Source organism: Porites lutea, chromosome 10 (assembly GCF_958299795.1).
Source record: "Porites lutea chromosome 10, jaPorLute2.1, whole genome shotgun sequence".
NCBI lineage: Eukaryota > Metazoa > Cnidaria > Anthozoa > Scleractinia > Poritidae > Porites > Porites lutea.
In genome coordinates, this window is record NC_133210.1 from 10,425,314 (window position 1) to 10,447,523 (window position 22,210).

General features: G+C 38.9%; 3 protein-coding genes across 3 annotated transcripts in view; 1 reads left to right on the forward strand and 2 right to left on the reverse strand.

Moving 5' to 3' along the window:
* The first annotated feature begins 5 nt into the window (after positions 1 to 5).
* Positions 6 to 7,583, forward strand: LOC140951269 (ras-related GTP-binding protein A). The gene is made up of 8 exons (XM_073400506.1): positions 6 to 112; positions 195 to 294; positions 432 to 498; positions 1,766 to 1,988; positions 2,673 to 2,891; positions 3,554 to 3,645; positions 4,333 to 4,448; positions 5,907 to 7,583. The coding sequence occupies exons 1-8, from the start codon at positions 83 to 85 to the stop codon at positions 6,002 to 6,004; spliced, it is 945 nt and encodes a 314-aa protein (XP_073256607.1). The 5' UTR covers positions 6 to 82; the 3' UTR covers positions 6,005 to 7,583.
* A 2,410-nt stretch (positions 7,584 to 9,993) lies between these two features.
* On the reverse strand, positions 9,994 to 13,019 carry LOC140951004 (doublesex and mab-3 related transcription factor 3, truncated-like). Its single transcript, XM_073400223.1, has 2 exons — positions 12,272 to 13,019; positions 9,994 to 10,955 (listed from the first exon to the last, which is right to left on the reverse strand). Exons 1-2 carry the CDS (start codon positions 12,642 to 12,644, stop codon positions 10,006 to 10,008), a joined length of 1,323 nt encoding a protein of 440 aa, XP_073256324.1. The 5' UTR covers positions 12,645 to 13,019; the 3' UTR covers positions 9,994 to 10,005.
* A 3,672-nt stretch (positions 13,020 to 16,691) lies between these two features.
* Positions 16,692 to 22,210, reverse strand: part of LOC140950251 (protein IWS1 homolog) — a 13,785-nt gene continuing 8,266 nt past the window's right edge. The window contains exons 9-16 of the mRNA XM_073399458.1: positions 21,950 to 22,032; positions 21,481 to 21,532; positions 20,828 to 20,905; positions 20,198 to 20,315; positions 19,525 to 19,633; positions 18,983 to 19,048; positions 18,762 to 18,876; positions 16,692 to 17,320 (exon numbers count right to left, since the gene is read on the reverse strand). Coding sequence (XP_073255559.1) covers positions 17,192 to 17,320; positions 18,762 to 18,876; positions 18,983 to 19,048; positions 19,525 to 19,633; positions 20,198 to 20,315; positions 20,828 to 20,905; positions 21,481 to 21,532; positions 21,950 to 22,032 — 750 coding nt within the window. The 3' untranslated portion in view covers positions 16,692 to 17,191. The remainder of the gene's footprint in view (positions 17,321 to 18,761; positions 18,877 to 18,982; positions 19,049 to 19,524; positions 19,634 to 20,197; positions 20,316 to 20,827; positions 20,906 to 21,480; positions 21,533 to 21,949; positions 22,033 to 22,210) is intronic.

The window sequence follows — 22,210 nt, forward strand, 5'->3', positions numbered from 1 at the left end:
CCCAAGATAGATTCACATGACTTTCTCGAGACGCGTTACATATCTACCAAAATTTTCTGTGACTTTGTAGACCTTGACCCGTATGGAAAAGAACGTCAAGATGAAGAAGAAGGTATATGTCAATTGATTTTACTAGTTTATTTCCCCATAAACGATGAAAACCGTCCTTGTAAACTTTCGTCCGGTTGTTTTAGGTTCTTCTGATGGGCAAGAGTGGCTCTGGGAAAACCAGTATGCGGTCGATAATTTTCGCCAACTATATCGCAAGAGACACCAGAAGATTAGGCGCAACAAGTAAGACGTTCATTTCCTTAATTTTTATTCATTGGGCTGCGTTTCTTGGCTTGAATTTTCTTTACTTTCTGGACTGTATTTTATACCTAGTCGTGTTGCACAGGAAAGATCAATACGCGCTCAATTTATCTTTTTAGTCGACGTCGAGCATTCTCATGTGCGATTTCTTGGAAATTTGGTTCTCAATCTGTGGGATTGTGGAGGGTAAGTTAGTTAACTGTTCCAACGCATTTTGCGAGCTTAGATATAAGAGAATCTGATCCTAGTAATATACAGAGATATTTCCCTACGTACTGTAGCTAAGCACTTCACATATCTAGGGCAAGTCGTTAAGGCTGTTCACAGGTAAGGTTTCCCCATAAATTTACTATGCTTTTATGTCGTGACTCTATTCATGTAAACTAGTTGCATGAAACAATATGATATTGCTAAATGTATAATAATCTGTATGGGGGCTCTGCAGAAATCTTGCAGAATACAAGGGGCTGGAGGGAATGTGTTTTTTATCCAAAGGGTACATTTTAGTTGGAATGTGTTCCATAAATTTAACCATAAAGATCTGACGATAGCAAAGGCAAGGAGAACATCAAAAGCAAATTAAATTCAGGGAGCAAAACTACAGCTTTGCATGTGCAGCATGCTTTTCTAAATACATTTGACATTTTGTTTGCTGTCCCTGCACGACTGGGACATGAAAATGCTTTATTTTACATCCTTTGGAGGAAGTAAACGAGCGACCATAAAATTTTCTTTCTCTTTCTGAACTGTGTGGGATCCTAATACCACCGTAATAAATCATTACAGTTGTAGGGTACTAAGAAAGTCAGTTTTACAGCTTGCCCTTTGATATACTAGCCCAAAAGAATTTTCGATGTGTATAGTCGACTCCTGGTAACTCAAACCCTCTATAACTCAAACCTTCCGCTAACTCGAAGCAATTTTCATTTCCCTTCAGCTCGTTTTCTATATAATTTTACCTTGAGCTTGAACTTTTTTCTGTACTTGTTGATGGTTCAAATAAAGGGGAGTCAGCTGTATTTTAAATCTTTAATTTATAATAAATTGTTATTATTATTTATTAATTGATTACAGCATTAGTTAACAAATTACTTGCTTTCTTAATTTATTGTAATAGATCAGCTTGAAGAACAGTTTCATCCACATGAATTTATTAGGAATTTAGACTGTAATATTGTTTAAATTCAAATTACAGAAGTGTTGCAAGAAAAATTATTACAGTACTTTTGTAATATTTAAATTCTCCCTAAAAACCTTTTGCTGCCCATTGTACAAGTTAAGAACAGAATTCATGTGATGCATTACAAAATCAACTTGTCCGGGGCTATCGGACATGACTTTCTTCCACACTGCAGTTATTATGATGTAAAATGTGTGACAAGTGGATGAACATGTAAAAACCTGCTTAACGGAGAGATTAGTTAGTAAGATTATTTCTCCCTTATTTTTTCAGGCAAGAGGCATTCATGGAAAACTATTTTACAAGCCAGAGAGACAACATTTTCAGAAATGTTGAAGTTCTAATCTATGTGTTTGATGTAGAGAGTCGCGAGTTGGAGAAGGACATGCATTATTATCAGACTTGCTTAGAAGCAATCCTTCAAAATTCACCCGATGCAAAGATATTTTGTCTAATACACAAGATGGATTTGGTCCAAGAGGATCAGAGAGACTTGGTGAGATACTTTTTCTTTCTCCGTTAGTTCCACGGGTATTATAGTTGTAACTTTTGCAAAGAAAACTTGTCTGTCTGAGGAATAAACAGATTTTAAATAAAATTTAATAATAAAATTATAAAAAAAATAATAATAATGATTATAAATCATTGGGATATACATGTATAGTGCATGTGGCCTGATATTAACCCTTTAAGTCCCAATAGTGACCAACATCAATTTTCTCTTAACAATATCCATAGATTGTCAAGTGCAACATCTATGAGAATTAATTGAATGATCACAAAGAGAAAAATCTTTGATCTTTTATCAAATTCTCTCAACTAATTCTTTAAGGAAATGTATAGAGATAAGTCTGGAGAATTTGTATGTGGATATTGGGGCTTGAAGGGTTAAAGCTGATGTGGCATCTTTTTAAGAAGAGCAGTGTATGTATATGTTATGGGTCAAATTTGATTTTAGGTTAGTTTAATTTAACTAGGTTGAGTCTCTATTTCCTTTGTTTCTTAGTCGTAACTCATGAAAAATTAGGGCTAGGAGTCGAAGGAAATTGAGAATCAACCTACAGTAGGTTAAAAAAATTTAACCTGAAATCAAATTTAACCTGTAACATATACTTCATTTTGTATGAACGTGTAAGCCAAGCTACATTATTTCTTTTTGTATCTGGCTCTCTCATAACAGATTTTCAGGGAGCGAGAAGATGACCTGAAGAGACTCTCTAAGCCCCTAGATTGCACCTGCTTTCGCACTTCAATCTGGGATGAAACACTCTACAAAGCTTGGTCATCTATTGTGTATCAACTCATTCCTAATGTTACGCAGTTGGAGCAGAACCTTGAGAACTTTGCGTCCATTATTGATGCTGACGAGGTTCTGCTATTTGAGAGAGCCACATTTCTTGTAAGTACTCTGTTTTTTGATGTCCAAGCCAATGAAAATTAAACACAAGTCAGTGCCCCCCTCTCCCCTGACTCAAAAAAATTGGGGAGCAATGCTTGCCTGTTAAGATAATAGAAGGCTACCTGAAAAATTGTGCTAATTCTGGGAAATTCAGAATTCGAAATTCCTTTTCAAACTGAAAATCCAGAAAACTCAACAGAGAACCCTTACAAAAGGGCTGAAAAGTAGCACGTACAAAAGTATTTTAATCTTCCTGTAAATTTTGAGGCAAGGGACACAACAATCACTGTCTGCTAATAGTCAGCAACTTTGTACTCGCTCGCACTGATCCTCTACACCATTCCTGGCACTCTTAAATGATTACGATGGGACTGAAGACTTTGTTTGTACAGAGCAGTGACTAAACTTGTAAAAGTCTGACTTTTTATTTTGGTATTATTTTTCTTTTTTCTTTTCTTTGTTGTTCATTTTATTCATCTAGTTTGTCTTGTTATTTTTCTTGATGTTATTAGTGTAAGTGGCTGTGTTCCAAGCCTTATCTTCTTTCTTGTTTTGTAATTTAGGTTATTGTCCTTCAGGTGTATTGTATTATGTGAAAGTATTGTAACAAAAGGAAGTCTGACTTGCTCATCACTTTATATTATTCTGTTTGTCATCTCCAGGTTATCTCTTACTGTCAGCGCAAATCCCACAAAGATGTACACAGATTTGAAAAAATAAGCAATATCATCAAGCAATTCAAACTCAGTTGCAGGTAAACAAATGTCAGTCATTTGAAAACAAGGAGAAAATAAGTTGTTTGTTATATTGGAAATAGTCGAACAGTTTGCAGATACATTACATGTCCATGAAGCTGAGCAGTTCGACTGTTGTAAAATGAAAGTTACATTAAAAAAGAAAAGGTATTTTTAGCAGTTGGGGCCGGCGTACGTTAATATTAATTTTATTATAACATCATGTGGAAACACTCTGTCATCAGGAATCCTAATACCTAATGTTAGATACCAGGACTGTCATTAAGTTTTAAGCAGCCCTAGCAAATAAAGATTGACCCGTAACATCTCACAAAAATCTTAAGCTTTCCACTTTGATCACCCGCAACGCCAAGTGTGCTTAGCCATAACAGGTGTTATGGGTTACAACCCGTAATGACAGCTCTGGATACCAGATCCCATCCCTTCCTGTCTAAAGCCAGGGGATGGGGTTCAAATTTTCATTGTACTCCAACCAAAAGGAGATTGTATACATAGTAAATTGTTAGTCTTTTTACTCAATTTACTCTATTTCTATTTCTCCTGCCCTGCCATCCGTTACATTCTACTGGCTATCCTCATCCAAGCTCCAAAAGGTTCTATGATACACAAATTTTCGTTGAAGCTCAGACTTGTTCTTTACTTTCAAGCTTTACTTGGCTGTAACTGTGCATAACCGTCTTTTCCAGCAAACTGCATGCTCATTTTCAAAGCATGGAGGTACGGAATTCAAGCTTTGGAGCATTCATTGATGTCTTTACACCCAACACATATGTCATGGTGATCATGTCTGATTCAACAATCCGTAAGTGCTAGACATTTATAACTACAGGAGGACTTAGCATTTACATGGAAAAGCCAGAAATTTTGGTTGGAAAATCAAATGGTTTGCATAATTCCATGTGAAAGGCTTCAGAAAATTTGGAATGGGATTTGAAGCAATGCAATTTCCTATATTGTTTTGGTGTGTTTAGCTGATTTGCATATATTTTCTTGTGGGTCATTTTCCCGTTAGTGGGGACGAGCATTGTGTGACGACACTAAAAATGGCAGTGTAGCAGACTAGCAGACTATTTCCCACCACGACAATTTTGTAGTTTAATGTTTATGCACAAGATTCCAACCCCGGCTTGTTTGTGTAAATGGTAAGCACCCCAACCCCCTCTTACATAATATCTAAAACTAGTAATAACCAAAGGTTACTGAGTGCGGGCGACAACGATCAAAATGTCAAAACGCTTTTGCTCCGATGATGTACTTTGCGCCCGGGGTGGGGGGGGGGGGGGCACTTGGATATTTTTTGGGTGGGTATATGCCGCCTGGCACTCCAAATTGGTACCCCGTTCTAAAAAAAAATTCTGCTAAAATTGATACCCTGTTCTAGAAATGGGCCAATTTTTTTATACCCCGTTCTAGAATTCGCCCCAAAACTGATACCCCGTTCTAGAAATGGGCCAATTTTTTATACTCCGTTCTAGAAAGTTTGTAAATTGAAATAGCCCTGTTTTTTTAAAAAGATATTTATTTGTCTGTTTGACTTATACATCAAATAAAAAATGCTTTTTCATAATCAGCAACAATTTTAAGCAGAAGATAAAGCCGTGATCCACAATTTTTTGTACCCTGTTCTAGAAAACGCCTCTGAAATGGATACCCCATTCTAAATCAGGAGCTTCAAAATCACGACCCCGTTGGGCGGCACATACCCGTATAGGAATACCCCCCTGGGACTTTGCGTAAGTTTCACGTGACATATGGTCAAAACATGCATGATCAGATGACGAGTGATAGAAGGTCCAAATGCGCATGATCAAATTATGTCCTGTGCATTCCATTCATTCATTCATTATATGTACTTACAGTTCAGCAGTCGAAAGAAATACACATGGTTTTCCCATAGACACAAAATAGCCAAGGACTGGGAAACTGATATGTACTCTTTAATTTGCACAGAAATATGTTGTTGCACTCTGTACATTAGCCTCCATCGCGGATGTAATATAATCCTAGTTAGTACAGTCTGTGAAGCAGCTCCAATATCCTTCTTCAGGGCTCTCAATGGACTGGCAGTGATGGACTGGCTAATAATAGCACATACAAAAAACCAGGTACTCAGGTGAAGGCAAAGAACAAGGATTTCAGTGCTGTTTTGCAGACCGACTTAACGACAAGTCTAGTTCCATCTGTTGCACAGGTTATCCGTGCATGTAATGTTGTGGTTTATAATACAAAAATATAGCAAAATGCTCCTTTTTTTCCACAGCATCAGCTGCCACACAGATCAACATTCGCAATGCAAGAAAACACTTTGAGAGGCTAGAGAAGGTTTCTAGCAATGGACATTCCCTTAAAGGAAGATAGACAATATAAACAAAAGCATGTTATATACATTTGATACACCTGATTGAAAAAACGTTGAACGATGGGACCTAATGGATTTATGGGTACAACTTTATTAGCATTGCAAATTTAAAGTTCTTCTCAAAAATGTTTACATTTACCAAGCTTTTCGCGACGATGCATTCCAAAAAACGTAAAACGGTTTCCAGTATTTACGGCTCACAACTTCACCGGTGCTGGACACATAGGAGATTTCTACAGTTATTTTAAGAGCGTAGCCATTTTGCTGACGCACACTTGAAAATCATAAGATAAGACCTAAAAGCGTTCTTGGAAGACAAAAATAATAAGACAACAGCGTGCCTTAAACAAAGTACTCGAGGGATTTGCATCCGCACGGGCATCTCGTGACAATGTAAACTTTTGTCGAAAGAACTTTGAATTTGCTTTGCTAATGAACGTATACCCATAAATCCTTGAGGCCTCATTGTTCATGGTTTATACTTTTTGGCGACAACGTTTTTTCAATCAGGTATATAAAGGAGAATGCGTTGTAAATTATATTGGTTACGTTGGATCAGTCTTGTTTGAAGGAATATCTTTCAGCATCTGCACACTTTTTCTTTGCTACTTATTGAGAATTAACAACATCGTGGGCTATATTTCAGCATCTTGTGCAGTCATCATCAATGTGGTTATATATCATTATCTGAGTTTAATACTTTGAGACACCTTTTCAGTATAGGAAATAGTACCCCTGCAAAGGTGCTATGACTGCATTATCCCAATAGGTTATTTTGCTGGCCACACACAAAATTGTCATTTTGTATCGTTCAAGACTTAGCAAAAAAGAAAAATAGAATAACAGTCTTTAGCACTTCAGAATGAAAAGTTCTGCATAGATGCCCCAGTATCTTGCGTTGCCAAATTAAAGTCAAAAGCAAAACCAAAAAATAGGAGGAGCGTGGGGTACGCTGCTGGATTGTGAAGCTATCAACAAAATATGAACAATGTTATTACCCTGCATGGCAGGTGTCAAAAGAGTAGGGGAAAAAGGGAGAGGGGAGTGGGGAAAAAAAAACACTGGATCCTTCTCCCTTTTCTCTGTCGCACTTCCCCCTCCCCCCCTCCCCTCCCCTCCTTTTGCTTGCGTCTGCCACACGGGCTACAATGTTATGCACGCCAAACAGGGCCCGGGTCCCGAAAGGCCGATTAACGCGAATCCAGGATTAAAGTTTGTTCCGTTGTTGTATAATTTTTTACTTTCCTATGCATTGCTATCATTGCTTTATTTCAGAGTAAAAGCTCAACAGTAATGTGTAAGATTGAGTTACATGTTCTTAGGCAAGAAAACCGTGCCTAAAATTTGGCTTATTCTCGGGTTAAACTTAACCGTCTTTCGAGGAATCGTCATTGTCAGTATTTTGATCTCATCTAAGTCATAAACATGTATAAACAAATCACTGCAGCAACTTCATCCGTAAAGCATGCCTTTTGCTGAAGAAGAGAAAACTGTACGCGGCGAACGTAACTTTGCTCGAACAGTGCAGTTACTTATGAAAGCGCGAATTGTGCAAAAAAATGCTACATTATTTGGAGTCGGGGAATCACCTTTAGCTCCAAGAATGGTATGCTGGTGATTTTCTACTAAGAGAGTAAACAAAGTTTTTACCAACGACAAGTGATTTTGATGTTTAATAACGTACCTTCTTCTTCGTACTGGTAGCATGAGAATTGCATTGAAACCAGTGAGGAGATTTAGTGCTTCGTACACCGTTGTATTGTAATGCTAGTTTGTGCGAATATGGCCCGCGCCAACTACGCAAGACGCGTTGTGTTAATTTTAGACCGCGAGAGGTCGTCCTTCTTTCCTCAGTGCCACGCGCGGCAAGGAAACATGTAAAATTATACAAATTTATAGTGGGAAAAAAAGAGGAGAGGTTGGGCTTCCGCCCTCATTCCTCGCGGCTTCGCCGGTCGCCTCTCACGCTTGCGAACTGTGACTCGAAAGAAAAATAAGAGACCGCTCGCTGTCTTTGTTAATTTGAGGTCAGGCCAAATTATATGCGCTCTCTTACATTCTCTGTATGTATCCTCTCTTTGCCTTTCCCCACTCCGGAGTTTAGTCGCCAAGCAAAACAAAATAATAAGACTTTGATCTGGAAAAGCTATCGTTTGTATGAAGTTAATCAGTGTTATGGAGTTTCTGGTTCACAGTTAGTCTGTAGAAGGGTAATTTTTTTGGCAGTAGTTGAATGTGGTCTGCTGTAGGCTAATGGTTGCAGTGCCCCAGCTCCACAACTCCACCCGGAAATTCCTACAGTAACAACCCCCCCCCCCCCCCCCTTCTTAAGACCACTGCGTCTTTTGGATTGCTACGATCCCCAACCCAGGATCGCATCAAGAGTGGCAGTATTCTGTACGCGAAAATACATTCTAGACGGGTCATCAATAATGCTTTTATTATAAACATCATAGCATAATAGCTCTTACTTACTTTCCATTTTTTTTTCGTTTTTGTTGCGCATTACATTTGGATAGTTAAAAACTGGATACGATGGAACCTCGATATAACGAGGTCCTCGGTCTCATTCTTTGCTCCAGCAATAGCAAATATATGGAAAAGAACCTCGTACCGATAGAACCTCGATATAACGAAGGGCCAAGGGGCTGGCAAAATATGTCCGCTTTAACGAGGGTTTGTTATATCGAGGTTCTTTTTCATCTATTTTACTATTACTAGGGTGAAGAAAATCGTTAGTTATATCGAGGACTTTTATGTAGAAGTTCGTTATATCGAGGTTCCACTGTATTAAATCATAGTGAAACCTCGTTATAGCAAACATATTTGTCCAGTCCCTTGACCCTTCGGTTATAACCAGGTTCCACTGAAAACGTATAGCGCGTCACAATAGACCCTTCACGGGTCTTTTAAACTTTTGACGTGGACAAGTTAGGGAAAATCTGTGTTCTTCACTTGAAAAAACACGTTTAACTTATTAATTTGCCAAGTTTGAAGGTTATTCATCTTAAACGAGCAAAGATATAGCTCCGTAAAGTTGCACAAATTTACAGACGATTGTATGATGTCGGAGGGGGGAGGGGGGAGGGGGTGGTAAGTTTGTGCGCCCTCCTCCCCCTCGCTTCCCACCATACAAACGTCTTAAACTTGGCAGTTTTGCTAATTTAAATGCGCTCATTCCAGTGGAGTAGATTTTCCTTAACTGATCCATGCTAAAAGTTGAAAAGAACCGTGGAAAGGTTTATTTGGCATAAGCTAAAATTAAATAAATTATTCTTTCTGCCTTGCTTGAAGCATCTGCTTTATATACATGGATTTTGTCAGCTTTCTATAGAAAAATGGGGCGCTAGATTAGCACATTATAGAACCCTTGTTTTCATTAATTCAATTTCTTTCACCGAACGGAACATACTTCGGATATACATCTATAATGGTGTTTTCAATGTCTTTCATGTAAAGCCTTTAGATAAACTAAAGGTGCGTTTTTGTTTTTTTCCCTGTACAGCCACTAGTTGGGCACATTATGAGTAACTAAATTCTTGAATATTTTAAAAATATTTGAAAATCTTACTCTTTCTCATCCTGAGAGAGGAACAGGTAATCTATTAAAGAGAAAGTTGTTAAAGAAATTGAAGGCTCTAAAGCGGGCCAATCTTGATACCTTAAGGGTTCACAATAGAAAAAAATATCAGCATAGTTATTAGAGGAGCCTGGTTATGAAAAGCGGCAAACATCAATGATAAAAACAACAGTGCTGCAGTTTATGTTGGAAGCACCCTGAAAGTGCACAATCCTTTGTTTTCTGTTGGCAAATTGTTACGGAATAAATTAATGCAATGTTTTTATTGGTCAATACAATCAAAATAATGATAGGAATTCTTTTGAACGTTGTGCACTTTCAGGTCCACAAAAACATATAACAAAGGAGTCTGACGGGTTTCATAACCATTCCACTCAATTAACTATGATATCAGCAAGCAAAGTGCTGTGTAAGGCCCTGCTAACACTTTAAGTCCGCCCCACATTTCCCACAAAACCTATCTCCAGATCGAGGCTTTGTTCCACATCGGAAGCATGTGGAGACCTCGTGCTCGGTAAAATTGTTTTCTTCTGGCGAATGGGGTGAACTCGAGTATGAGGACAAAAATCCAGTTCTTAAAAGGCCACTTGCATTACTAAAACTGGTTAATTCCCCTTCCTCGCCCGCACCTCTGTGGCCGTGCACTGGAAGGCTTCTCAGATGGTGAGGGAATCGCAATCCTCCATGGGGTTGTGGAGAAAAAACTCGCACAGAGCTTAAAGGATGAGTCGTTGTCTTAGTAACCCCGTTCAGTGACATCATCGGTAAGGTGGGTGGCATTGTGGAAAGAAGAGTTGGCTTGGCTCCCGGGAATGGAACGCTGGGATAGCTTGATCCTAAAGGGATACTGGGTACGCTGGAGCCTGGCGATACAGGGAGATCCACTGAATGGTTCTTGCCAGCCAGGATACACTCGATTGCCTGTACCACATCACCGCTACATCCTTTCAAAACAAGCTCCAAGACATTCTCCTTATGTGAAGGAAAAACCTTGCTAAGGACTTCCAGTGGTCGAGGAGGCTTGCGTCGTTTCAACGCCGATTCACCGAGGCTTTTCTGCAGAAGTTTAATAGTGTAGTCAAAATCATCTTGGTCCCGAAACGTTGAGCTCCATGGCAACTGCAACGGTGGCCTTTCACTTTCTTTCCTGATGTGATCAGCACGTGGCTGACAGCTATCGTGCACGTGATGGCGTGGTGACGGAGAGCGTGAAGTTACACCATTAGCGTGAGGCGGAGACGCGCTTCTTGCCATTCGTTTAGATGGGGGTTCTTCACTTGGTTCTCCTGTGCAAGAAACTGTCCCATTTTCTCGGTATTCCGGGTCCACTTTCTCTTCTTTTATAAATAGGGGTTCCTCTCCTTTTTTTTCTGTGGATTTTATAAGGAATTTAAATTAGATTCCGTAAAAAAAATTGCTTTATTTTTTGCAGATAGGAATTATTCTCGTTCAAGGAGTTTTTGTCCACTGAAAATCAAACTTACTCAATTTCCTGGTGAGTTCCATCTTAAAATAGCCGTCGATCTGTCGCTAGATTTAGCAAAGACAACGCATGCGCAACGTCAAATAAGAGATCGAAAGCCTTCGGAAAAAGAGACATCGATGATATAAAACCATACCACACAATTATATTCAGAAGTTTAGAAGTTTCAATAAACTCGCCATATTATAAGAATTGCGAGTTTTCCTCCAAAAAATAGAAGATCCCTTTAGCTGTTCAAGTAGTTTAACCTTTTGCTCTTGCGAAAGAAACATACTTCGGGAAACTCGTCTAAAAATTCTGGCGTGTTATGGATATGGATCGACTACCAATTGTCACTTGCTCTCACCTGTTGGATTGTACCAGTGAAAAGTGTTAAATACATGTAACGAAGCACAATATTTTTCGCCTCCTTTTGGTGTGTTACTATTTCTGCCCAATGTCTAGAGAATCTGTTTGTTCGTTTGATATAATTTGAGTCGTATAGTGAATTCCAGTGAATATAGCTTATTAGTAATGGTTTTGTAACTAATGAAAAGTCAACAAATATTTTGTACTTGCTCAAGTACCTACCGGGTGGTATGATTGTTTTTACACGCTAGTTTTTCTCCCGAGTAATAAATATTTTGGTTTACATAAAGTAATGTGGCTAAGTGAAGAACGTTTGCCTATTTTTAGGTTCTTTAATAGGAGATGTAAAAATATTGCAAAACTATATCTCAGTGCTATTTGAAGATCATCATATTTTAACAAAATTGTCTACGGTCCTTTTGAAAAAACGTAGTTCATTGCATATCTGAATTGAAATGCCGCATAAAGATATCTGCCAATTCAACAATACAACTTTAAACTTCTTTTTGTTATTGCTTCAATTTCATTTAGAACAGAGCCTTAATTTATTCACCGATGTGAAAAGAACAAATTCCGTTGCAAGATAAACTTTAATAATAGACAAAAGCATGCCATCAAGTTCTCCAGCTTAAAAATAATACATTTGATTTCATCATGTTTTCCGGAACAAAAGAACTTTATGCAATGTTTGATTTCAACATAAGCCCAAGCTTTTGTCTTTTGAAATTAGCTTCCGTTGAACTTTTACATTTCACACCTTTAATTCCCCAGTAGTAACAAACTAATAATTTCGACTCACGTACTACAATCAAAGCTGTTCTATTAACCTCAGAAAGTATAAAAATTTTAAATTACCTTCAGTGATGGGACAAGAAGCTGGTCTCACAGGTTCAGCCGGTGGAGTTGAGGGCAAAATGGAGTTAACCGCTCTCTGCGTGAAGGAAGGATACGGAAACTCGCGTTCTCCGCTTCCACGCGTGTATCGCGCACATGATATCGATTCGTACGGCTCAATTCTCGTTTGATGGCGTAAAAGCGCAACCCTCGCCGCCGTGATTCTCTGACGCTCCGCTATCAGTAGGCACTTTGGGCAGACACAATCCCGCCATTTGCAGTAATGTTTATGGCCTTTTAAAGAGGACACTACCCCGTGATTGCGACAGCGAGCGCATTTTGGAGCGCGTAGCGTATTGTTGCCCGATGAACTTTCAGATGTGGCAGCGCTCATGGTGATAAAAATCTGCGTCAAATTTCAGATAATTACAATGTTTCTTCTGAAGTAAACGGTTTCACAGAACGTGCCGTAACAGTTTAAATGGCGATCAACTAACGAAACTTGGTGTCGGGTTAAAATGATCACTGCTTAAATGTCACCGCCTAATTAACGGGACATGTTTTACCACAATTAAAGACTTCTCATTGGCCTACTCGTGATCAATTATTCAAGACTATTGTTAATGCGCTGAGACTGATATGCTATCCTTAAAAAACTGTACAAAGTATAAATAAAAAAAGTTCCATTATGTAGCTTCTAACAGGACAAAAGCCGCTAAGATGTTAAGAGTGCTTCTTTAAATACCCTAACCGCTGGAGTTTCGAATCTATCGATTGAAAAGCTACGTGGATTTTTCAGCGCACAGATTTATTTTTATTAATGTTCAGTGGTATGGAAGTAACATAATTTATGTATGACTATTGTTTCAATTCTCTGCCCTGCTCGCCTCGTGCGGGTTGTAAGAAGCAATTTGTTCTTTTGTAAGGAAGTGGTAAAACCGGTCGAAAACTATAGAAATTGTTCTTTCGTGCCAGGTTTATTCTTTCAAACTTCTCGAAAAATCACCCAAGCATTCCGTCATGTACCGGCTGACACAAAGAAGCTGTCAACCAAAGCAACAACTTGTTTCCACCTCGAAGAAATTGTCTTCAATTAACACGAATTCTGAGACTAGCGCTTGGGCAAAATTTTTTTTTCTGACCAATATATGATCTGGTCACCCCAACAGGGCCGCGAGATATTTCCTCAGTGTAGTTAAAGACAAAACTGGTTATAGTTAAGAGACAAACGTACATCATTAATAAGTTATATATAATATTGGAATGGTGTTTACATTTTCGAGAGCAAATGATCGCCTTTTCTAGTGCCTTTGGCTCGTCTCTACTTGTTACATGTAGCAGAAAAAAAGATTTCTGCCAACTCTTTTGTTTACTCGAGAACTTTCTTAACACAGGTTTCTTTGTTGATACACTTAAATGTACCGTTTCTAACAACGAATTTCACGCTAAAGGAGACTTTACAACCACTAAAAAAGATTAAACCATGAAACCATGTTGCTCGGCTAGACTGGGAAGACGAATTGATTCACTCCCGGCACAGTAGGCGTGAGCTATTCTTGGCACTTTTAACATTACCTTGCCTTGAAAATAATATAAATTACTTCAGTGTTTTGAAAATGCAAACTAAGCAAGAAGCGCCACATCATGGACTGATTACAGCGATAACTTGAGTCGAATCAAGGGAGAATTATAATACGACATCAGTAAAATCTCTTTCTTGAATCTATTCAGTGTCAGTGTTCTCGAAGTCTCGCTGATCACCACCGACTTTGTCTACGCCAAACATACGCTTTTCTTCTTCTGAATAGTCTCAAAGAGGTTTCATTCAGTACAGTAAGTATACACTTTTGTTGTTCTAAATTAAGAAATCAGAAAATCTAAGACCACCTAGCGTGAATGACTAAACAAGAACTAACACTTTGTCCCTCGCTATGGGAAGCCAGCGATCTACCAGCTCTTTCCAGTGTTTCAATTAATATTTTAAAATGTAGCAACTTAAAAAGAGGAAATTTGTAAATCAAAACAAATCGTAATATAAAAAAACGAATACTCGATCCATAGCATTTATGAATATCGCATTCCAGAATCTTGGGAAGATGGTCAAATTTTAGAAATAATTGCACATTTTTAATTACTTTTTGATACTGTTTGTGGTTCTATTGTCCGACTGCTAAAATGTCATTTTCCCGTAAAATTTCTTTCTAACAATATACATTATGTTGACCATTAAAATCTATATTTACCAATAAATCCGACTGTGATGTTTCTTTTTGAAAACTTTTCCTTTATAGTTTCATTTTTCCAAGGACGTAATTCCTACCCGGAAGTTTTCCAAGCAACCTAGTATAAGGTGAGTCACTCCTCGGGGCGATCGAAACAAAGCGCAAAACAGCACAAAAATATTTGAAAAATACTCGGAAGAAATGCAACAAACAAAGTAAAGCTAAAGCCCTTTCGTTTTCGATCTGGCAAGGTTATCGGGTGGATTTCTTTCTGTACCGCGAAAAAAACACTACATGTACATTTTGTATGACATGGAGGGAGTTTCTTAGAAACATCAACACAGCAACGTAATACAAGCGAGCTCTCTTTGGCTTCTTCTTTATCTGTTTTCAAAGGATAAAACTTCCTTAAAGAGCATAAAGAAAACGCATCATAATAGTGGTAACATGGTAGGATCTGCTAGCACTGTTGAACTTAAATGAGAAGTGGCGGCGTTCTTTTGAATTGTCAGCTTCGAAGCTCGATGAAATTTCCACGAACAAAACGGCCCGAGCGAAAGCTTCATTTGTCCAAGTTACTCTTCGGTATTTTCAGAGAGCAAACAATTTGTATTTTTAAATCTAAATCCTAGCAAGTAGGTGTCTATCTGTTACTATCTTGTTCTTAAAGAGAACTTATAAGTGGAAGAATAAACAAACGTTTTATTGATGTAAAACAACCCTGAAATATTCTTACAAAACTGTTTACCAACCGGTGCTCTACAGGTGGCTGTAATCATAGTTTACTGGCTATTTGTTTCCAATTAGGATACCAGAGTTAAGCGTCACAACTGATCTTCAAGATTGAAAGTTTTGTTTCTATTGACGGGTTTTTTCTGCCAAGTGGGCGCGACGAATTTCAGTCGCGACTCTTTCCGATCCGAATTTTGAAGTAAGCACTGTTTCACAATTTTGTACATTTCAACTTCAGAGCGTGCAGCTACGCATGTTGAATTCTTTTTAAATCAGAATAAAGTTTTCAAAGGTTGTAACGTTTGTCGGCGTTTCAAATGCGTTTTGATTTTTGTCCAACAGGACGTGGTTACGGGAAGTTTGCAGTCGTAATATTTTTCAATTCCAGTCGAGCACAGCAGATAAAAATTGAGAGCTTTCGCTGTTAAAATTTCCCAGTTTTCCTTTTATTTCCAAGCTTTTAACATAACCGATACTGCTGTACAGGAAAAAGGAAGGGCTGAGTTATGTAAAGCGATTCTTTGATTTTAACACCAGAAGTGAACAGTTACATAATTAATGAAAGTTTTAACAATCTGCTCTTCAATCTAACGCCTCCTTTTGAAGCCAACTCGCTACACCTGTCCGTTAAATTCACGTTTATGCTCCTCATTGTCCAAAACAACATGGCTCCAGCTGGACGTGCTTTGTGCGGTTTTTATTGTTTTATCTTACCTGGAAAAAAGAACGTGAATTTTCTTTCTTTGGTATACTTCAGCAGTCTCGTTTCTAGAACCGAAGCTGTGATACATTTCGTGCATCATGCAGTATCCGTGCTGACGCGGTCAAGCAGAGGAAGATTGGGGAGCTGAGCAAATATTTTCATCAAAGCCGGCTGTTATTTGGAAATCAAGTATTAAATGGTTATACAACACCCGAGAGAAATAAGTAACGTTCTAGAAAAGATGGATGGCGCCAACTGCTAAGGTGAAAAACCATTGTTAGTTCCACCCTTTCATGCAATTAGTTTACTAGAGCTTCACAAACCAGGATGTATATTTATTTCTAGTTTCCTAGCTAACTTCCTTGTAACAAAATATCTTTTGAATCTCGATAAAACAGAAATCCTCTGAGTTAGTGGAACAAAAAGATTCTTTTAAAGTGGAGTCAAAAGTCGTTTTATCTCGTTAAGTGCTCTCCAGTATAGCTTTATGCATTTTCTGTGTGAAAAATTAAAATATTCTTGTGTGTTCAAAGTGTATTTTCGCTTAATAAAAAAATATTGCTATAGTTTCTACCTAGATCATTACTTCAAGTACTCGTGTGCGCCTTAAGTTCCCTACAGCCTCCGAACCTACAGCCTCCCAGTCTTCATAAGTGATCAGTCTGCGATTTCTTCTTGCCCGACAATAGCGCGTTTAGTAATAAAGTAATGGGCAAGTAATGATAACAATTATACGAAATCATTGCCAGAGATTAACATTTAAGGGCAAAGTTACCACAAATAATAATTTCTTAACGATTTATTTTTAGGCTTTATTTACAAGAGTAAACTAAGATGAAAATACCACAAAAAAAGTCTCGTGGTTTCTAAAACGCTGAAAGTTTCCATGTTCGCCTATTCGTAGAAAATGTTACCTAGATTCCATGTTCTCAAGCACAGTACGATCAACTTGTTTTCCCACACTTGGCAGTGATTGTCCTTTTCTACGAATCTGCTTGGTTTATTGGATTATCTAGGTTTGTTATCGATAAAATGTCATTCATTAGCTTGGTTTTCGTCTAACGGCAATCTTAAGACACAACAACGTTGGTAAAACGCATACCAACAAGAACGAACCATCACAATTTTCTTGTCCATTAGAATATCTCTTCGGCGCGGTCATTTTTGTTGGTATTTATACACGAAATGGGGGAAGAATCATTTGATAAGTCTCTCCTTGAAGTGAATCCGCTTAATTACAGGCCATTCCCAGTACCCAGTACAAAAAGGTCGAAGTTAGAGACATCAGAGCGCCATTTTTCGTCCCTCGATACTGATACCAACCGCTCTTTGTGATCCTTGGTTGAGGAGCTTTTTCTTTTCATCGAACTTTCTCTTCTGTTTTTCATATCTGTTCATGGACTTCTGTGGTTTCTGGAATAAGCAACAAAAAAATGAAATTAAGAAAGGCAAGATCTGGGAATTGGTGTGTTGCTAAGGGGGAGAGGCTGGGATTAACAGTGTGATCTCAGCGGTTTTTTTTACGGCCATTCCTTCCACCGACACAGGCCTTTCGCTTCAGTGTAGAGAGAAGAAGTAATTACATCACGTTGTCATGGTAGTAAAATTTCTGAATGATAACAAACCGAAAACGTCACTTAAAAAGTGAATTCACACTTTTTCAAACATCATCGATTTTATTCAATTTCATTTAATTTGTCAAATATTGGCGAAATTTCTGGGGTTGAATCCGAAAGGAAGGTATCTAAGTGTACAGAAAGGAAAAGAAATTTTTTACGTTGTATTCACCTGCTCCATAAAGCGGGCGCGTGAAATTAGGAAGTTTCATGTCGCAGTCGTGCAACGAAGGCTAAGAAATGTGCAAAAAAGCATGATGCACGTGCAAAGTTGTTGTTTTGCTAATCTAAACCTATTACTTTTTTGCCATTCTCGTTGCCGTCGCCATCGTCGTTGCTTAAGCTCCCTTAATATTGTTGTCATCCAAAAATTTTGCTACCATGGTAACGTGACGTCACACTTCTCCTCTCTATTGGCCATATGCTGTTTCGAATTGCACTTTGGATTTTTTGATTGAAAAATTTTAACCTTGTTTCCTGCGCAACTTTACACTGGCCAATAAACGAGACAATAGCGTTTCTAAAACAATCCCATAGTGCACTTCGACATAAAACCGTCCCAGTCCCACGCACAACCTCAAAATGGTTACCGGTAGTAAGGAGCTTAAGCAAAGACGTTTTTGGATGACGCAAGTCAACCGGGAGTGAAGACTCTTTCCTGTTCATATACCTTGACGCCACCATATTTGTCTTGTTAAGTGTCTACTCGTATAGAGACGAGAAAATGAAAATGAGGGCAGAATCGCTGCCCAAGAATACAACAAGTCCAGTCCCGGTTGACGTGCATCGCTCATAAACGTTCTTGCTCAAGCTCTGTAATATTGCCCCCGACTTCGTGCACCTTCTTGGCTTCGCCCCGCTCAACCTCCCATCAGAGGGCCTATTCAGAGTTTCCTTATGAACAAAGAAATTTTCACGCCCGTCCACTGAAGAAAAGGGTAGTAAAAGCACCCCTCAAAATGACACTTACTTTAAGCACTTACATGAAATAGCGCAGGTTCTAACCATCTTGGCGTCACGCAAAACAGCGCTAACCCTTTCGCTAGCTCTCTCTCTTTCAAAAGCACAGAGTTGCGTGACAAATGCAGGGCCGGAACTGAAGGCTGAGGCGATAAATTTTTTTAGCAGAAAAAGACTTTAGTATTTTCTTTTTTACACTTGATCAGTGTTTTTTTTTTTTTGGCCTTTAGACTCAAGTGCATGGTTAGAGGATTGAAATAATTGTAATTTCTACTTACTCTGCTGAAGTCCGTCCGTTCAATGCTGTTCTGTGGTCTCACAACGTAATCCTTGTTTGAAGGCATAGGAACGCGGGCTCGCATTACAAAACCCTTGTCACCAGGCCTAACCGCTCTGATAAGAGAGCAAAGCATGTCTGTTAGTGAAGTTCAAAGCTGAAGAATTCAAGAAGCAAATTATAAAGCTGTTATAAAAATGAAAAGGACTCAACTATACTTACTTTTTATCGCTTTGCAGTGCAGAATCAATGGATTTTGGTGTCTTCCCTCCTTCGCTGTCCACAGAACTAAATAACAAACAACAAAAGATTTTTAAAGGAACAATGTCACGCCATTTGCTTTCATATTTTTAAAAACGCTAAAAAGTGTCTTCGCATCAACTGAATTCCAAACATGATCGTCCGGTTTTGATATTTAAAACTATATTTAGTCATCGAAACTGTCTCCTGCCGCTGATCTGTTGCTACGCTGGGATGGCAAGGACAGACACGGATTGAAAATTGGATATGCTGGGCCAGCTATTAAAAGATTTACTCTTATGACTGCAAACTGAAAATCACCAAAAAAGTATTATGGTTAGTGCTCCCTGGTGAAAATTGTTTGACATTTTCATAACTCTACAGGTGCATTTTGTGTATTGAAGACAGAATTGACCTGAAAATAAAAATATCCTCCCTTTTAAAAAGGAAGAATTTTCAATAATAAAACTATCGTCATTTTGTTAAGCACAATCACGTGACTGTCACAATCACGTGAACAGTACCTTAGGCGCCTTTTCTTGGACATGTTTTGATAATCTCGCTCTTCTCTTTCCTCTCGACTGAGCGACTTGAAGTTGGATGTAACACCAAATATTGGCCTAGCCCATTCATCTGCAACAAAACAATCGCTGTAACATTATTGTTGAAATGTTACCACTAGGAAACATAACAGATCTCAGTTCAGCCACTATTACGGAGCATGTTTCTTCTCTCAACAACCAACTGCTGTTCGTAAAACGCGATGGGTCGAAAACGTAGCAACTCGCGAGCTTTTGCGTCTCTAACCGTTGCTCGTAAAGCGCGAAGGGTCGAAAACGTAGCAACTCGGGCGCTTTCGTGTTTCTAACCACTGCGGTCGAAAACGCTTTCGAGTCTCTTCCCAGTATCACTCCCCGTCTTCACCCTCGGTTGATAGGTGATCGCATTGTAGACCATAACGCCAAATTACGCTTTTCGGCAGTTATTTTTCATTTGCAAGTCTTGACGAACTGCGAATTTGCAATCTTCTTTCCCTTGCCCGAAAATTCTGCTGACATAATTTGGTACTACACAACGAATCAACGAATAAAAGGGATTGCGGTGAACAATTTATAAACTTTAGTTTATTGTTTCACTGATTATGATCTGTTGACTGCCCTGTTCACACAAAATTCGGCACAGGTATACCATACTCACTGATAAGTTTTCCCGCCAATTTCTTATTCTGTCTGGTCTCTTTTGGGTGTCGACACAAATACATGACTGCTTTTCCAATGCCGCTCATTTTAAGAGCTCTTCCGTCCAGTGAGGGAAACTAAAAACAGAAGATACAAGGCGATTTTTGCATGATTTGGGAATGATAAAGTGAACAAATATCAACAACATTTCTTGAGGTGGCGGGGGATGAGCGCACCGTCAGCCTCAGGTTTGTTAGTCAGATGACTATTTCGAGCTACCGACGTAAAATAAGAACTCTTCACCTTTACCTTTTCTGGAAAGGGATAGCAGTTTTAAGAGGCAGGCAGAATCTTCCATCTGTCATGGCCAACAGATGGGAATGGGACAGACTTATCTAGCCTGCGTAGATGGCGGTATTGTGTAGCAGTCGAGTGAGATTTGGCGTCGAAAGCCGCGAGAACGCCTCGTCCCCACTCCATATTCTGGATCACGGCTCTGCCGCCAAAACTTAAATCGCGCACCGAGACAACACCGCTAGCTACGCAGGCTAAGACTTATCACATCGGTGCGGGTGCGGGTGCGCCCGAAATAGATAGATAAACAGACCACATGACTGAGACAACAGCAAAAAATAAAAACAAAACCTACCTCGTCCAGAGTTTTAAGCAAACCTTCTCGAATCTGTAGATGAGGTAGCGAACCGTCTGGCAAGGGACTTAGCCAGTCCTAAGTAAAACAAAAAAATAATCAAAAGGTGACATTAAATCCAGCTTGCAGTGCATGTATCCATTCCAATTTGGCATTTTTTTTCCTTCACAGGACTCTTAAGCTCATGATTGAGTGCCTTTGCCTTTAGCCTTGATTAATTTATCAAAAATGTGTAGATTCAGTGAGATCTTCCTAAAAACCTCAAGACTTTGGAAGTTTGAATTTTATGATTTTTACTAAATTTTGTATAACCAGGGGCACTGCCAGTTTTTCGACTAGTTGTAGGCCTGGCTGACTTTAATTTCCACATATCCTCAAAATTGCATGCATGACTAGTATGCAGCGACCTCACAAACACTTTGAGCTCTTAAGCTTTTTAGCTCACCCCAACAATGCATAATTTATTACAAGCGGTAGAGTGATCAAACCAAAAATTTGTAGGCCTGGGGCTACAGGTCTATGGGCTGACTATGCCCCTGATAACCATTATTTAATCCCTGGACTAGAACTGAATGGAAATTGAGGTGCATACTCCCAAAGTAATTGCATATTAACTCATGTTTTTTCAGGTCCACAACCCATTGTACACATACCTTCAAAACAGGCAAAACTCCGAGATCAAGAAATGTCATTTGTAGATCAGCCCTGAAACAAGAGATTTACAAAACTATAAATTCTTCAGAAAATTATTCTAGTGCTTAACTGGTAGATAGGACAATCTGAGGTGTTTTGGCAAATGCTGGGACGAAAATGCATTCCTATTCCGTGCACGGTATACCTGTTTAGTGGTGTTGCTGGTTTGTTGGGGGGGAGGGGAAGGGGTCTGAGGGAGATGGAGGGGGAGCCTCACGGAGAAGTGAAACTCCAAGGAGAATGGGTTGCTCATTTGCAGTGCATACTTTCTTTTTATTTATTTCTTTTATTTTATTTATTTTTTTTAGTGCATACTTTCACAGCTTTGCTTCTCATTTGAGCCCTCACGAGACAAAACTGTCAGCTACCTAGGCTAACTGGTGGATAGAATTTGGAACAAAAATAAAATGACATTAACAAAAGACTCACTTATGAAGGTGCCGTAATACAGATGGAAGCATTTTGAGTTTCTTTGTTGCCACCTGTTTTGCACCATTTAGCATTTGGTCCTCCTGAAAATGAAATACATCAAAAGATCAGATTGTGACAAGGATTTTTAAAACCCTAGTTTGGAACAAGACGTGAACACTAAGTGATTAGTAGAAGCCATGAAATGTTTCTGAGCAGGGTGGGGCAGGTGTATTTTTTGTTCATGGGGTGCAAATTGTGCACACAGTTAAATCCAGTAAT